Genomic DNA, 14,856 nt, shown 5'->3' on the forward strand with positions numbered 1-14,856 from the left:
TACCTTTGGTACAGTAATTACACTGCAAGGAATTTATTGTAAAAAATGTACTTGCACACATGTACAATGAACAGATATACAATAACATTTACTGTAGCACCTTTTGTAAAATAATTTTTTAAAAAACTAGAACAAAAACTAAATTCCCTTCAATAGGAGACTGGTTAAATAAATAATATATCCATACAATGAATATGATTTAAAAAAAGATATATGTGTATGTATATTTATTTTCTAGAATAAAACACAAAAATTTGTAAACAGTGGCTACTTCTGAGAGTAGTACTGGAGGAGACTTTTACTTCTCATTTTATACAATCATCGACATGGTTTTAATATTACTTCACTATATTTATGTATACCATTTATATGAAAAAACTATTATTAACAAGCAATACTATTAAAAAATTCATGCTAATAGAATTCAAGTATAATTATAAAAGTAGTATTTGCTTGAGTTATATTGGCATTCAAATATGACACTGCTTAAATAAATGCCACCTCCTGGTCTCGTGCAATGTTATAATCCAGCTTCATTGATCTTCTAAATATCTCTTTAAAAATATACTTAAAAAGCAGTTCTAAACATTCTGAGAGTACAGCCTAAGTATCAAAAAGCACTGAGGGAAGAAGAGGTCTAGAAAGATGAAGAAGAGAGCATTCTCAATAAGAGAGAAATTCTGGAGGCAGAAAACAAATATAATGTAATTCAATGAAGTCAACAGGCAGGCAAGAGTTTCTCTTCGTTGTCACAACATATATAATCATTATCTAGATCCCTTAGTTCAATCTAAGATTCTCTCCCAATTAAACAAAATAAACCACTTTATACACTCTTTGTATAAACAAAGAGATATCTGTATTAACTTACAGAAAGTAACATGGTAAGACACAGCAAATTTAAGCTAATTCACTAAAAACATGAGACATATAATGTGTACGTGTATGTGTGTGTGTGTGTGTGTGTGTGTGTATTCATAAAGGTCATGTGTGTATTTATTTATTTATATGTTACCATATGTTCTCCACATCAGTGGTTCGTCCTTTTTGGAAGTCATAGACCCCTTGTAGAGTCTGATGAAAAACTGTATCCCCCAGAAAAATGCAAATATGCATATGTACAACATTTTACATTCATTTCTCAGGGAGTTCATAGATTCTCAGATGTCCATATATAGATCTAAGGGCAAGAATAAATCAGAAATATAACTCTGCAAACTGATTACCTTTGCATTCAGGTGGGGGGCCACTCCACTCTCCTTGGTCATCTTTCACAGTACAATAGATAGAGCTCTCTCCATGCAGGGCGAAGCCTTTCATACATTTATATGTTACAGATTGTCTATATGCATAACTGCTTTGTTCATTTTCAATCATTCCATGGTCAACTTCTGGTGGTTCTGGACATAAAATTTCTTAAAAAAAATCCCAACATATTTTAAATTAATTAAACTGGCAAAGTATTTTTATAAACAAGTAAGACTAAAATTTGTTAAAGATTTTCTTTACAGAAAAAACTTATTCTTCTAAATTAGGCATTTCATCTCAGAAGTGAGACGAAAGCAGGGGGCAGAGATTTCCATTTAGGGAGTAAATGGACTTGAGTTTAAACCTAAGATGTATCCTTCTTCTTAGAGGAGAGAAGAGGGCTCTGCTTTTCATTCCAAGGAGAAAAGATGCCAAATGAAAGGAGTTGGGAATGTTAAGTGGCAAGCTTGGGAAACAGGAATTCTGGATAGAGCAAAAGATTTTAAATGTCAGGATTAGATTTTGACTTTCAGGGTAAAATTTTTTAAGCATGTGTTAACTCTTGGTCTTTTATTTAAAGTAAATCTTACTGAGCAGCTGAATTTGTAAAACAAATACAAGCAGAGTATTGCTTGTTATATTATAAAAAGAAGCCTCTCCCTGGCAGTTGCCCTGATAAAAAATTCAATGGTTCCACATTCTCTGGAGCCATGAAGTTGTTTTTCTTTCTTTCTTTCTCTCTTTTTTTTTTTAAGCAGGAAAGCAAAGTGATCACATGTGAACATCAAATTATATTACACAAATACTCTTAAGTACCCAGAGAATACTAGCAATTTACGAATTACTTTTAGGCCATTGATCAAAGCAAGGAACAAGAACAAGTTAATCTGATTTACACTGGGCTGGGTGGGCGATGACAACACATATTACCATCAGTTCAGTTCCAACATTTTCTGAGCACCTAATACATACCCGGCATTGTTCTATAAATAGAAGTGCAAAACCGAATAAGATACAGTTCCTCTGTCTTAAAATACAGTGGAAAAAGACATTCAAAGAGATCATTTCAATACAAAATGGTGAGGATTATCACAAAAGAATGCACAGTGGTGTGGAAAGAGAGAAGAGGGACAGTTAACCAGCCTGGGGGGTCAGGGAAATCTTCTAGGAGAACTACAAGAGCAGACCCTTAAGAAAAAAAAAAACCTAAGCAAAAAAGGGGCTGAAGGACATTCCAGGCAGAGGCAGTGTCACAAGGAATGACGGGGGGGCATGAAGAAGTCTGAGGTATCTGGACAACTACAGAAGTTTGCAAAGGATGAGGGCAAGACATAAGCATGGAGAAGCAGGTAGACCACGTCTAGCCTTGAGCACTATATGAAGGAGTTTAGGCTTTGTACATGATGAAGAGACACTAATAAGCTTTAAGAAGGAAAGAGACAAGTCACATTCGTGTTTTAGATGGATCACTGGGTAAAGTATAGATGAAACATTAATGGAGTGTAAGAATGGAGGCTGGAGGCCACTGCAATCGGTATCACTTTTGAACTCGAGCAAATGGGACTCCTGCCTTAGCTCCCACAGCTTAAAAGGCCATGCTCTGGCCCTCCTCTGGCTGTGCCTCTCTCTACTAGATGGGGAATCTGCAGGGCTGAGGGGGTATGTTCAATGAGAGCTCCTCCCCTACACCATTCTAAATCCTGCTCCAGGAACTGGCACCCAGAACTCCCTGTACCAACACCCCTTTCAAGTCTTCTCCTGGTCCATATTCTTGAGGATGGTCTATACTGTGGATGTGTTCACCTTTAGGCCAAAGTTTAAGGGAGTGGGGATAAGGGTTACAGGGGACGTGACTTGGGTGTGTCGTCCGAGCTATCCATTTACACGCATCAGAGACCCCTCACAGTGCAAGAAGGGGGAGCTGACTTGAGAAAGGCTGTGTCTTAGGCCAGCGACTTCCATTTATACCCTTGTCCTGGACCCTGAAAATGTTAGGGGTGGCCCTTATCGCAATAGCCCAGACAAGGGATAATAAACTTTATTAAAAGTGTTATAGGTGGAAGATAAAACACAGGTTTGAGCAATAGATTAAGGAGTAAAGGAAAATGATTTAGTGATTAGAAGTGAGAAGATAAAGAGAGGGGCCCGGGACGACAGATATTATATAGCAGGGATTGGTTCCAGGCTAGCATGTACTAGCAGTCGACTAAAATTATTTTGCAAAAGAAAATACTGGCAGAGAGAGAGGAAAACAGATCTTTCTGATACTGAGGCTTTGTTCAGAGGTGAACAACTATCACTCTTGATTGATGTATAACCAAGGATAATTTGTGAATATGTCCATTGTTCATTCATTCTTTATATCCACACCTCCATATCCACAGCCACACATGGACATCAATGCTGTCTCATGTGTTGATAGAGGCCAGGGCTGCATACTTGAGGTAAAACAGCTCATTGCTTAAGAATTTATACTTTCCACTTGATGTTTTTGGTATTGTTAAAACAGAAAATTTATGTGGAAAATCTACCCTAGGAGAAGTAGGGCTTTAATAGGGATAATTGAAGACACTGGGGTTGCTGAGGAAAAAGGGCTCTTTCCTGCAGGGTTCAGATGTCAGTGGTTGCTGAGTTGCAGAGACAGATAAAAGAATCAAAGAGGAAAATATGAACATCAGGATGTTCACCACAGAGTTGAAGATACCAGACAGAGAGTAGGGCCTGGCCTAGCCATGGGCAAGCACGAAAAGAGAGTGGGTTTGCAGTGCAAAAGCTCTTCTATGCTGGAATACGTGCTTGGTGTCCACACTTCTGACACTCATGACAGCAATTGCTTGTAAAGACATTGGCCTCAACTGGGAGACCGCTTGTCCAGGCTTTGTGACAAGCTGTTGCCTGTGTTAGAAAAAGATATGGTCCAGCTCATGCTTGCTTTCCATATTTGGTTCAGTATCATTTACAGCATCCCTTACTGGATGGTGGAAATAGGAGAGGTGATGGTGGCTAGTAATGATGGATATTTGAAAATAATAATGAGAAAAAGGGAGAAATAGTAGCTATGGGAGGGTGGGGCGCCAGATGGGTGTGGCTGGAGTAAACTCCTGGTTGGCAAGGCTTCATTTTATTTGTCTTCATATCAGTTGACCCCACACATTCCCTACCATAGAGTGTCAGTCAATAAATGCTTGATAAATTACACTGTATCTACTCTAGTTTCCTGCTCCTAATAACCCCCAAAACTTGCACTTAGCAATAATTTTAATGACAATGAGAGAAATAAAGCCTACTTTTTAGAATATTACATACATTTACTCCTCTCAGTTTTCAGGAGACATGTCTCTAATGCACATACATTTAACTTGATATATCCATTTAGGAAATTATCTCTGTGTCCTATTCCCCCCTTGAGAAGATAAGATTTTCAAGTGCAGAAACCATACTTCTTCTTTATTATATAAGGTTATTTCTCTAATGATAAAAAAACATACCACACTTTAAAACACTCTACATAACTACCTCAGTTAATAATCCTTAAAGGAACACATAGGTAACACTAGGTGTTAGAAGACATATGGGTTTGAAATCAAGACATCTGGGTTAAATGCTTTCTTTTGCCACTTATTTTGGCATACAGGATCAAGTCATACAGACCCTCTGATCAATAGTATTTTAATCCATAAAATTAAAAATTATGGGGGAAAAAACCCGTATCTATTTTACTTGACTCTTAGAAGGAATGGTAAGATGACCAAGCACAATATAAACCTTAGTTTGTTTTTAATCCTTTATCCGCACAGTTAATAAATTAAGAAGCATTACGAGTAGAGATCTTTAAATTACATAAAACACACACACATTGGAAGGTGAGGGTACTACAAATACGTACTGTGGGTTATTCTTAAAGAGTAGAAAGCAATTTATTATTAAATATTCAGTCCCACACCTGAGTGCTTAGAATTTTTCAGTCTTACCTTGGCATTCTGGAAATGGATCACTCCAGTCAACAGTATTTCCCGCAAGAGAACAGTAACTAGAAGTTGCACCAACTAATTTGTACCTAAAACAATGAGGGAAGAAAAAAAGTTAAGTTCCATTCACACATATTTGACTTCCCTTAAATTCTCCAGAATATCATCTTAAAATATTTATGACACCAGTAGATAGAGACAAAACAATAGTTGATAAAAGTCCATGTGGCAGTTTAAAGGAAAAGAAAAAATTATATCTAAAAGGGTGACATTAAAGAATAAAAAAAGGGCGGCTTTGGAGGCAGCTGCGACTCTAGGATGAACGCCCCTCCCACCTTCGAGTCGTTCTCGCTCTTTTTGAGGGCAAAAAGAAGATCACCATTAACAAGGACACCAAGGCACCCAATGCCTGTTTGTTCACCATCAACAAGGAAGACCACTCTAGGAAACATCATTAAATCACAGCTGCCGATGGACCCTCAGGTGCTGTTTGCTGGCTACAAAGCACACCCCTCCCCCCCACCTTGGAACACAAGATGATCATCCGCATGCAGAGGGACTACAGCCCCCAGGAGGCCTTCACCAATGCCATCACAGACCTCATTAGTGAGCTCTCCCTGCTGGAAGAGCGATTCCGGGTGGCCATCAAAGACAAACAAGAAGGAACTGAGTACTGGGCCGCACCCGGCCCTTTTCCAGGCACCAGGTGGACAAGAGAACTTCTTCCAGCCGTGGGCCTCCTTGTAGAAATTCCAGTGAGCCCCTCACCCCCGACACCGATGTGTCCTGTACATAATTTTATCTTCCTAATAAAATGTGGGAGGAAAAGACCCAGCTGTGACTTCAAAGCAAATGGACCATCAGTTCAGTGGAGGTTGCGGACCTGTTCCAAAGCCACTCAGGGGCCTCATTTCAGGACTGGCCCAGAGACCCAGATTTCTGTCTGAGAAGGTGGCAGGAACAAACTCATTCTGGACAAAGCCTGGGAACCTGGGGCTGCCAGGCAGCCTCTCAAACAGAAGGAAACTGAAAACCCATGTGCTTCCAGGAGTCTCTGCTCTAGAAGCCTCAGCTGCCGGGCCTGCCGCCCAGCAGCTCTCCCCAGGCTTCTCTTACACAGTAGAGTTTAATAAAGATTATTCACCGACTAAAAAGAAAAAAAAGAAAAAAAAAGGTGTAAGACAGGCAAAATATTTTTGATTTGGGTAGGGCACATGTTAGAAAATAGTAAAGTGTTTTAAAACATTTTTCAAAGATACAGATGCTTAAATATTTTATATTTCTGAGTTCTAAAAGATCACTACAGATGCCATAGAATAATAGAATGTACTTCTATTTAAAGGGTTCAAAGTACCCCCGGATTTAATATTAATGATATTAGTGATCCAAACATCTATGTTTAGTACAGGAGACAAGTGATAATGATAGTTTTATAAAGAACAGGGATACACACACAGAATAAAATATCATAATTCAATTTGCAGATATTAAATGAGAGAATGAGTATAAAGGTTTTAGCAGCACCTGAGACACTGACAATACTCAATGAGTAAGTTCCTTTTCCCTGCATAGAGAACTTATAAAAGATCTTAGGTCAGAATGATATTTTCACACTAGGAATAATTGTTTTTAACCCATGATATTTTATAACAGATTGTTCGCATATAGAAAAAGCAAATGCAAATTCATTATTTAGGTAAAGAATTGTTTCATATTTAACACTGAAAGGATTTAATTTCTCCAAGGATCATCAACTTATCACAAGTTTTTTCCTATACATATCACACTTAAAATTTTATAATGAATCACATATGTACTGAAATCTAACCATTGAGAGAATTTTGGTAGTATTATGAGAAATCTTCCTTTCTTGCCCCATTTTACTAAATTTAACTGTGATGAGTTCATGATAAAGGATCTTTGAACAGAGGGGTGGTTTTATTGCTACTAGCTTGTAAACACTGGCCACAAATCTAAAAGCTTCCATCTTAAATCCTAATTTGTTAAATATAGTGTTTCATATACCCAAACTTACCCTGTATTACATGAAAAATGGATGGACGATCCAAATAATAGGTCACGTGTTATACTGACATGACCATTTTTTATTTCTCTAGGGTTAGCACATGATTTTTCTAGAAGAGAATACAAATTGATTTTTTAAATTAAATTATCAGGCACATCTATGCAAATTCATCATCTGAACCATTGATATTACTTATCCTTAGACTATTTAAATCATACCTTCATTTTATCAGTTTCAAGAAAGCAACATATTTAGACTATACACTATTTCATTTTCGGTAACCTTAAACTAATTCAATGTGAAGTCAGTGAGTAAAGTAATATTTCTAGCTCACAGGTATTTAGTTTCCCTAATTTAAAATAAAATGGTTCCCATGGGGCTTCCCTGGTGGCGCAGTGGTTGCGCGTCCGCCTGCCGATGCAGGGGAACCGGGTTCGCGCCCCCATACCACAAAAAAAAAAAAAAAAAAAAAAAAAAAAAAAATGGTTCCCATGGTTCATTTAAGAATCATTCTAAATAATAACATGTACACATAGACTTCCACAATGAGTGAAGGAAGAAACACTATTTTCCCCAAACACCATATGATTAAGAATACGCTTTAAAAATTATACTCACTTTTACAAAATTCATCAGGTTTGGACCACGTAAAATTCTGAAGGCAAGTTAGTTTTCCTGAGAGAGAATGGTTTCTTATGAAGCCCAAACGGCAATCATATTCTACAGTGGAACCTTCTGGGAAATAATTCTGTTTGGTATAAGACTTTTTGAGAGATGCAAAAAGTAGCCTGGTTGGAACATCACAGCTACCTAAAAGTATTAACAAAAGCAACAACAAAAAAATTAATATCACTTTATTTTATAACCTATGTTTAATTATCTGGTCCTACGTCACTCCTTTTTCTATACTTCTTTGTACATATTTGGTATTTATATTAACGTCACTATGGCATTGACAGTGTATCAAGCATATTCACATATAAATTTTCATTTCCTAGTTACTAGAGGCCTGTGAAGTAGATTTGGTACATAGAAGTCACTATGCCCACAATTTAGAAAATATAACTCATTTAAGTTGCCTGGCCTCGTTCTGGAACTGACTCAATTAATGCCAGTTCCCTTACCCTGCCCCATGTAGCACAGGGGTAGATGAGAACTGGTATTTCCAGATCCCTGGGCTAGTGTCCTGGACAACAATAATAGTTAACAATAATAGCTAATATTTATTGAGTGCTTCTAAATGTTTTACACATATAAACTCATTTAATCCTCAGGACAACCTATGGGGACAAGGATCAGATGAGCCAACGGTGTACCCAGAAGTATTTACAAACTGTAAACATCCAGGCAAATGTGAATTTATAGTGGCATGGTATAGTGAAAGGGGCACTGGATTTATAGTCAAAAGACTCAAGTTCCCATCCTGGCTCTCCTGCATAAGGGAGCTCCTGATCTCAAGGAAGTTGTTTAACTGGGGGCTGCTTTCTCAACTGTAAAATGTGGATAAGTCCCTAACTAACCTCAGGCAGTTGTTGGAAGGATTAGATGAAATACTATATGCAGAAGAGTTATAAACTCTAAAACATGATACATGTGCAAAGACTTATGTACTTCAACCTCCTGCCTTGTATCATGGATAGATAAAAAGTTAAAGCTGATCTCACACCTGACTTCAAAAGATACTTGTGGCAGTTTCTATCTTTACTGTAGCTTCCATTGCTCCAAGTTGTTCAAAGGCAGGAATCAAGTCTTACCTTTATCTTTACTTGTTTATGTCAAAGCTAATCTAGGGCTATGCCTATAATGATAGATTTTGAGATAAAAATTGAGAATTTTTAAAAATATCACCACAGAGTTGTATTGGGTAAGTCCTACTTTACAAAATGAAATTTAAGAAAACAGAGGATCTCTGTTATGTGTCTCAAGGTAATTGCCAAACGTAGTTATATATAATTTACTCCCTAAACAGTACCTATTGTTTATTTTTGCTATTAACCAGTTCAAGAGTTACAGTGTTTAAGGGGAAAAAAAAAACCGTTAACCAAGGGCAGGGCCTATTCCGGAAAGCAATGCCGTCAATTAGCTAGATTGTGAAGTGCCAACAGGTATACCCTGGTGATTAATAATGCTAGAAAACTATCTATTACCAGTCACTCCAAAGAGGGATAAAATTAAACTTAAGAAACATTCCATTTCCGTAACTTTTCTAAAATGAAATGAAACACTTACGATTACAAAATTCTGCAACCTCTGACCATTTATTATTCAGACAGACCACTGTGTCTGCCTTGCCAGGAACTTTCACAAAGCCTTCGTTGCATTTGTATGTTACTGTGCTTTGTTTGGGAAAACTTGTAAGAGATCCCAAAGCTGGTTGGGCATTAGGTACATCTGGGGGAAGGCTGCAGTCACCTAGGGAGGAAAAAAGAGAACTGAAGGAAATACCACTTTTCAATTCATTGCAGCATTCCTTTCCCAAGACGAATAAGGGAAGCAGCAATGGCTTTCTATGCCCACATAACATTTCCATCCAATGCTCAGCTGACATACCGAGAACTTGCTAGGCTTCCTGTCTGTCAATTAATTCAAAACTAAAATAGTCGAAAATAAATTCCTGTCCTTCGTTATCTAATATATACATATATATACACACACACACATATATACATATATAACATATATATAGTGCTTTAGACTTTCACATATATACTGTTGCTAGGCACACAATAAAGACAGACGCCCCCTTGGAACGTTACACCTGGAGGAGATGACGCTCAAACTTGCAGCGCCACGTCTGTACACGACTGGACCCTGTTGAGAGGTGAGAGTGGTCAACTATTTGGCCTTCCACCCTTAAGGAGATGCTGAGGATTCACTCTATTCGAGCCCCACCTTTTGGCTGCCGGGTGTTTGCTCCCTCTATCCTCCACGCCTCACTCCTAACACCCTGCCAGCTGGGGTCCGGCACCGCAAGCTTCCTAACTGCCGGCTGGCAGCTGAGAGCCTCTTCCCGTCCCCAGGGATCGGGCCAGTAGAAGCGCTGATCCTTAAAGGTAGAGGATTACGGGAACAATTAGGGATGCCGACCTTCCTCAGCGACCCTGGTCCGCCGACTTTTCGGTGGTTGTAGAGACGGGCCCTGCCCCTCCCACACTGCCTAAAGGTTTAGCCTGGCGGGGGGGGGGGTCCCCGACCCCCACTCACCCGACGCAGCCGGAGGACGCAGGAGTAGCAGCAGCGGCGGCGCCAGCCCGCCCAGTAGGCGCAGCACCACGGGGGCGCTCCGCCGCGCGGGACTCATGGCGAGCGGGGACGGGGATCCGGCGTCGGGGCTCCGCGGTCTCTGAGGTTAAGACCAAGGAGGCTCGAGCCTGGAGCTGGAAGTAGGAGGAGCGCCCGGTAGTGCTGCAATTCGAGTTAAATTAGCGCCTTGGGCGGAGCCAGGGCTCTGAATCTCCAAAAGAGATGGGTGGAGAAGGGCTTTGCTCACACCAGGTGCTGGGCCGGGTAAGGGTGGGGGCTCCATCGTCACTGGCCTCTGGGGACCCAAGCAGAGGAAAGTGGGATCGTGGGCAAGGAGAGGAGCTCTCCGGAGCTGGACGCTGGTGGGGGGGTGGGCTGCAATGAGCCGCCAAGTGGAAATGTAAATATCTGCTTTCTTAAGTAAACAAACGGGAGGAACGGAAGAGAGAGCAGAATGGTTAAGTGGCGCAGGCTTTGCTCCCCGGGAATCTGAATTAGTTTAGGTGGAAATTAAGCGCACTTGAGTGCTGCAAAGCTGAGCTGTGCGGTGGATTTTGAGTTTGCTCCCGGAGCTGAGAAATAGGGCCCACCCAGGGACGTGGTGTCTTCAACTAGGAGGTCTGTCAAATGCCAACAAGAGGATGGGAGAATAAAAACCACAGTGTGTTGTCTCCTAGGAAACTCTGTAATAGGAAAACAGCAAGTGGAAAACCACCCCAGAAAACAGGTCAAGAAACACAGCAGGGGGCTTCCCTGGTGGCGCAGTGGTTGCGCGTCCGCCTGCCGATGCAGGGGAACCGGGTTCGCGCCCCGGTCTGGGAGGATCCCACGTGCCGCGGAGCGGCTGGGCCCGTGGGCCATGGCCGCTGAGCCTGTGCGTCCGGAGCCTGTGCTCCGCAACGGGAGAGGCCACAACAGTGTGAGGCCCGCGTACCACAAAAAAAAAAAAAAAAAAAAAAAAAAAGAAACACAGCAGGGAGTGAACATTGTTTTTACCATGTTTGCATGAGAATCGCTTTTGTCTCCAGGGTTCTCCTTATATACCAAGGACACCTCTTGAATTCTACTTAGGGACTATTGTAGTGTGACTGCAGATAGAAAGTCACCATCCTGTGGAGTATGGGTGTGTGTTGGGCCGGGAGAAAGATGACAAAACAAAAACCGGGCGCCAGAAAGCTAAATGGTAGGATGGTGGATTTTAAGAGGAAGGTTTTTTAGAAGACCTTAAGTATATGCCAGGGGTTTGCCAGGCTGGCCACACCTTAGAATCGCATGGGGTGTGTCCGGGGTGGGGGGCCTTTTTTTTAAAATCCAGATGTTCAAGCTACACCTGACAAGTTAAATTAGAATCTCTGGAGATAGGACCGGGCATCAGGATTATTTAAAGCACTCCAGGTAATTCTACTTTGCAGCCAGGTTGAGAACCACAGAGCTATATGGTGCTGGTCAGAGTGAAGATCCACCCAGCCCAGGACTGTCTCTGTCAAAAACACTAAAGGACATTGATGAGAAGGCCACTTACTCATCTTCAAGGAGAGTAACTCAAAGTACATGTTTCCCTTAAGTAATTTACCTGATCTGGTTAGCAGAGTCCTAGCCTAGGTTTCCTATGCCCTCAAACACTTTACCTAATTAAATGGAATCCCTGACTTGGAATTATGCCTTGGTCCACAGACCAGCTGTGGAATCCATGCCTCCTATCCTTTCCAAAATGCTTTCTGATCACTCTTTATTGGTTTGTATGAGCTTTATAAGGAGGAAAACAACAGTTTTGACAACAGCATTTTCTCTAACTCATGCTTACTGTACTGAACGGAACCTTGTGTCACCCAGTGCTGGAACCAGTCCTGTATGGATTCCAGGAAAGGAACTCCTATAGGCTTTCATGACCTATCAGTATTAAAACATTCTAGAGTTTAGAAGGGGTGTAGGGGAGGTGCTTTTAAAACCATCTAATATGATCCTCATATTTGATATTAAAACTCCTTATTTTTACTCCCATATTTGACATAAAAACACAAAGTATATCAGGGCCCAGCAGTGTTTTAGAAGTAATACCAGGTCTTCATTTATTCTTCCAAAGAGCCTCCCATAACCTTAACTACCACTCCCTTCTGCCACACCATCATAGGCAGGTAGTGTACATTCCTGCGTGAGCTCATAGAATTGGTGTGAAAGGCAAGGGTGGCATCATAAAAAATAGTTGAAGGTCAAGTCCAGTTATGGAACTGTTAGAAGACTTCACTTTGAGGCCTAAGACTTAACTTAGAGCTCTCTAAGTTTTTAAGTGAATATAATAGCTTTTTATCCGAAGAAAACAATGAGGTCTGAAAATATTAAAAAAAAAAAATTATGTCTCTCACCCAGCTTAGCCACACTAAATGCTCTAAGCATTTACCTTCCAAACTACTTAGTTGATAATACATTATTTAAAGGAACTTTTATGCGAAATAACCGGGTGGACTCTTTAGTAACACTTTTAGTAATACCACTCCCAGGAAATTTCAACATTTCCTCAGAATGTTGCAAAAAGAAAAAAAAGAAATCCAGTATCCATTTATTCAATTCAGAAGAAGGTTCTATGACAAAACTCTATACATGATTAAGAAAAATTAAATATGCAAACTCATAATTTACTGAAGATTGTTTTGGCCTCAATTTGTTGTGTTCCAGTCACTTCATATACATTATATACAATTTTTCCAATACAACTTCATGAAGTGGAGATAACTGTCCACATTTTATAGATGAGGAAACAAGCTGGGTAGGCAAGCAATTTACCCACATCTGTGCAGCTACTAAGTGACCAGGTCAGAATCTAAATCCAGATTGTCTGATTCCCAAAAGTACACTTACCTATCTTACCCTACCACACTACATTCTTTTTGTTGGAATCAGTCAGCAAAGCTTTCTTCTGTGTGGAGGATACTGAATTAGGCAATTTGGGGAGGTGATTTGAGACCCAGCTGCATCTGGTGTCAGCAGTGGTGCTGAGCCTTCATACTTGATCTACCAAAAACCAGCTATGTATTCTCAGGGACTCATGTACCCATTGATTAAGAAAGAGTTTGGGACTAAAATAGTCTCTATAGAGCTCTCCAATTCCAAAACAATGTTTATATAATTAAATTGAAAAACATTCAACAAAATAGAAAATAGATCTATGATTTTGGCAGAGGTTAGGAAACACGGCTCCCACCCTTGTCCCAGGAACCATCCAATGACTACATCAAAGGTTTTTAATAAATTGAGGGCCACTTAGTACTCAGAAGCACACTAAAAAGGGGCCAATACTTGTGTTCCAGAATCTGTAACCTAGGAGAGAGGTTTTACATGATAAATGCTGTGAGCATGCCACAATCAGTGTAGTATGGGGGTTCAGAAAAGAGAAAAAGGAACATGGCAATTGGGGTGGAAGAGGCTAACGGCCTAGTGATTCAGCTAAATATGACAAATGAATATCAATGCAATAGGGAAAATATGAGAAAAGATAAGAATGGTATGAGCAAAGGTTTGGGGTCAGGAAAAGCTCATTTGATTCCACGAATAGTAAGGAGTTTCCTTTAGGGAGAGTTTGGGGAACTGAACTGGACTAATGGGAAAAAAAGGCTGAAAGATAGGCTGGCAACAGACTTGAGAGAGCATTCAACGGAAGGCTTCCACATTTTATGCTATTCAGAAGCATTGGAGGCCAGTTGAAGATTTTAAGCAGGAAGTGTGAGGTTAATTTGGCAGTTGTGTATAAGATGTTGCAGTGGGAATGGCTGTGTGTAAAGACTCAACTTAGCTAACTATGCAATGGTCCAGTGACTTCAGATTGGAGGACAGAAATGTCTTTAATTTTAAATTAATAAATCTATATTAAGGAAACAATCTTGTTCCTCTTAAAAACCCCTGACACAATTATTATAGCCATTTGAGTTTCTCTGTTTGTTCTGACCAAATACATTTCAATGGAAGAACTCAGAATTTGGTGACTGATAAGGAACAAGGAAAAAAAGCGTTAAAGCCGGCTCAGTGGTTTGGTGTCTGTGAGACTAGAGGCCCTATTTGAAAGAATTTTCTATTCCAAAGTCAAGAGGTAATTTAGGGAAGAAATAAAAATTTGGCTGAGCACTTGTTGAATACAAAATGCCTGGGCAGGGTGTCCATTTGGAGATGTACAGCATGAGATGAAAATGTAGGAGAGATTAGGCTGGAGCGTGGATGAGACATGGCTTGAAGGCAAGGTAACCAAGGGAAAGAGGCCAGAGGAGTGAGCCTTTCTACGCCCCGCCCCTCCCTGCCACTCCCCACATTAGAGTACAAATAATAAAGGGGAAGGAGAGGATAGTGGAAAGGGAAGAGGAGAACATAATTTCCTAAAAACCT

General features: G+C 40.2%; 1 protein-coding gene and 1 pseudogene across 4 annotated transcripts in view; one reads left to right on the plus strand and one right to left on the minus strand.

Annotated features, from left to right (window-relative positions):
- The window catches only part of CD55 (CD55 molecule (Cromer blood group)), a 69,383-nt gene extending 58,747 nt beyond the window's left edge, over positions 1 to 10,636 (minus strand). For all 4 annotated transcript variants that reach the window (XM_055084112.1, XM_024133822.3, XM_024133821.2 and 1 more), the window contains exons 1-6: positions 10,447 to 10,636; positions 9,472 to 9,654; positions 7,861 to 8,052; positions 7,252 to 7,351; positions 5,220 to 5,305; positions 1,227 to 1,415 (exon numbers count right to left, since the gene is read on the minus strand). In XM_055084112.1, coding sequence (XP_054940087.1) covers positions 1,227 to 1,415; positions 5,220 to 5,305; positions 7,252 to 7,351; positions 7,861 to 8,052; positions 9,472 to 9,654; positions 10,447 to 10,543 — 847 coding nt within the window. In that variant the 5' untranslated portion in view covers positions 10,544 to 10,636. The remainder of the gene's footprint in view (positions 1 to 1,226; positions 1,416 to 5,219; positions 5,306 to 7,251; positions 7,352 to 7,860; positions 8,053 to 9,471; positions 9,655 to 10,446) is intronic.
- On the plus strand, positions 5,535 to 6,163 carry LOC112067590 (DNA-directed RNA polymerase II subunit RPB11-a-like; annotated as a pseudogene).
- Positions 10,637 to 14,856: the final 4,220 nt, after the last annotated feature.

The sequence above is a fragment of the Physeter macrocephalus genome, chromosome 4 (assembly GCF_002837175.3).
Source record: "Physeter macrocephalus isolate SW-GA chromosome 4, ASM283717v5, whole genome shotgun sequence".
NCBI lineage: Eukaryota > Metazoa > Chordata > Mammalia > Artiodactyla > Physeteridae > Physeter > Physeter macrocephalus.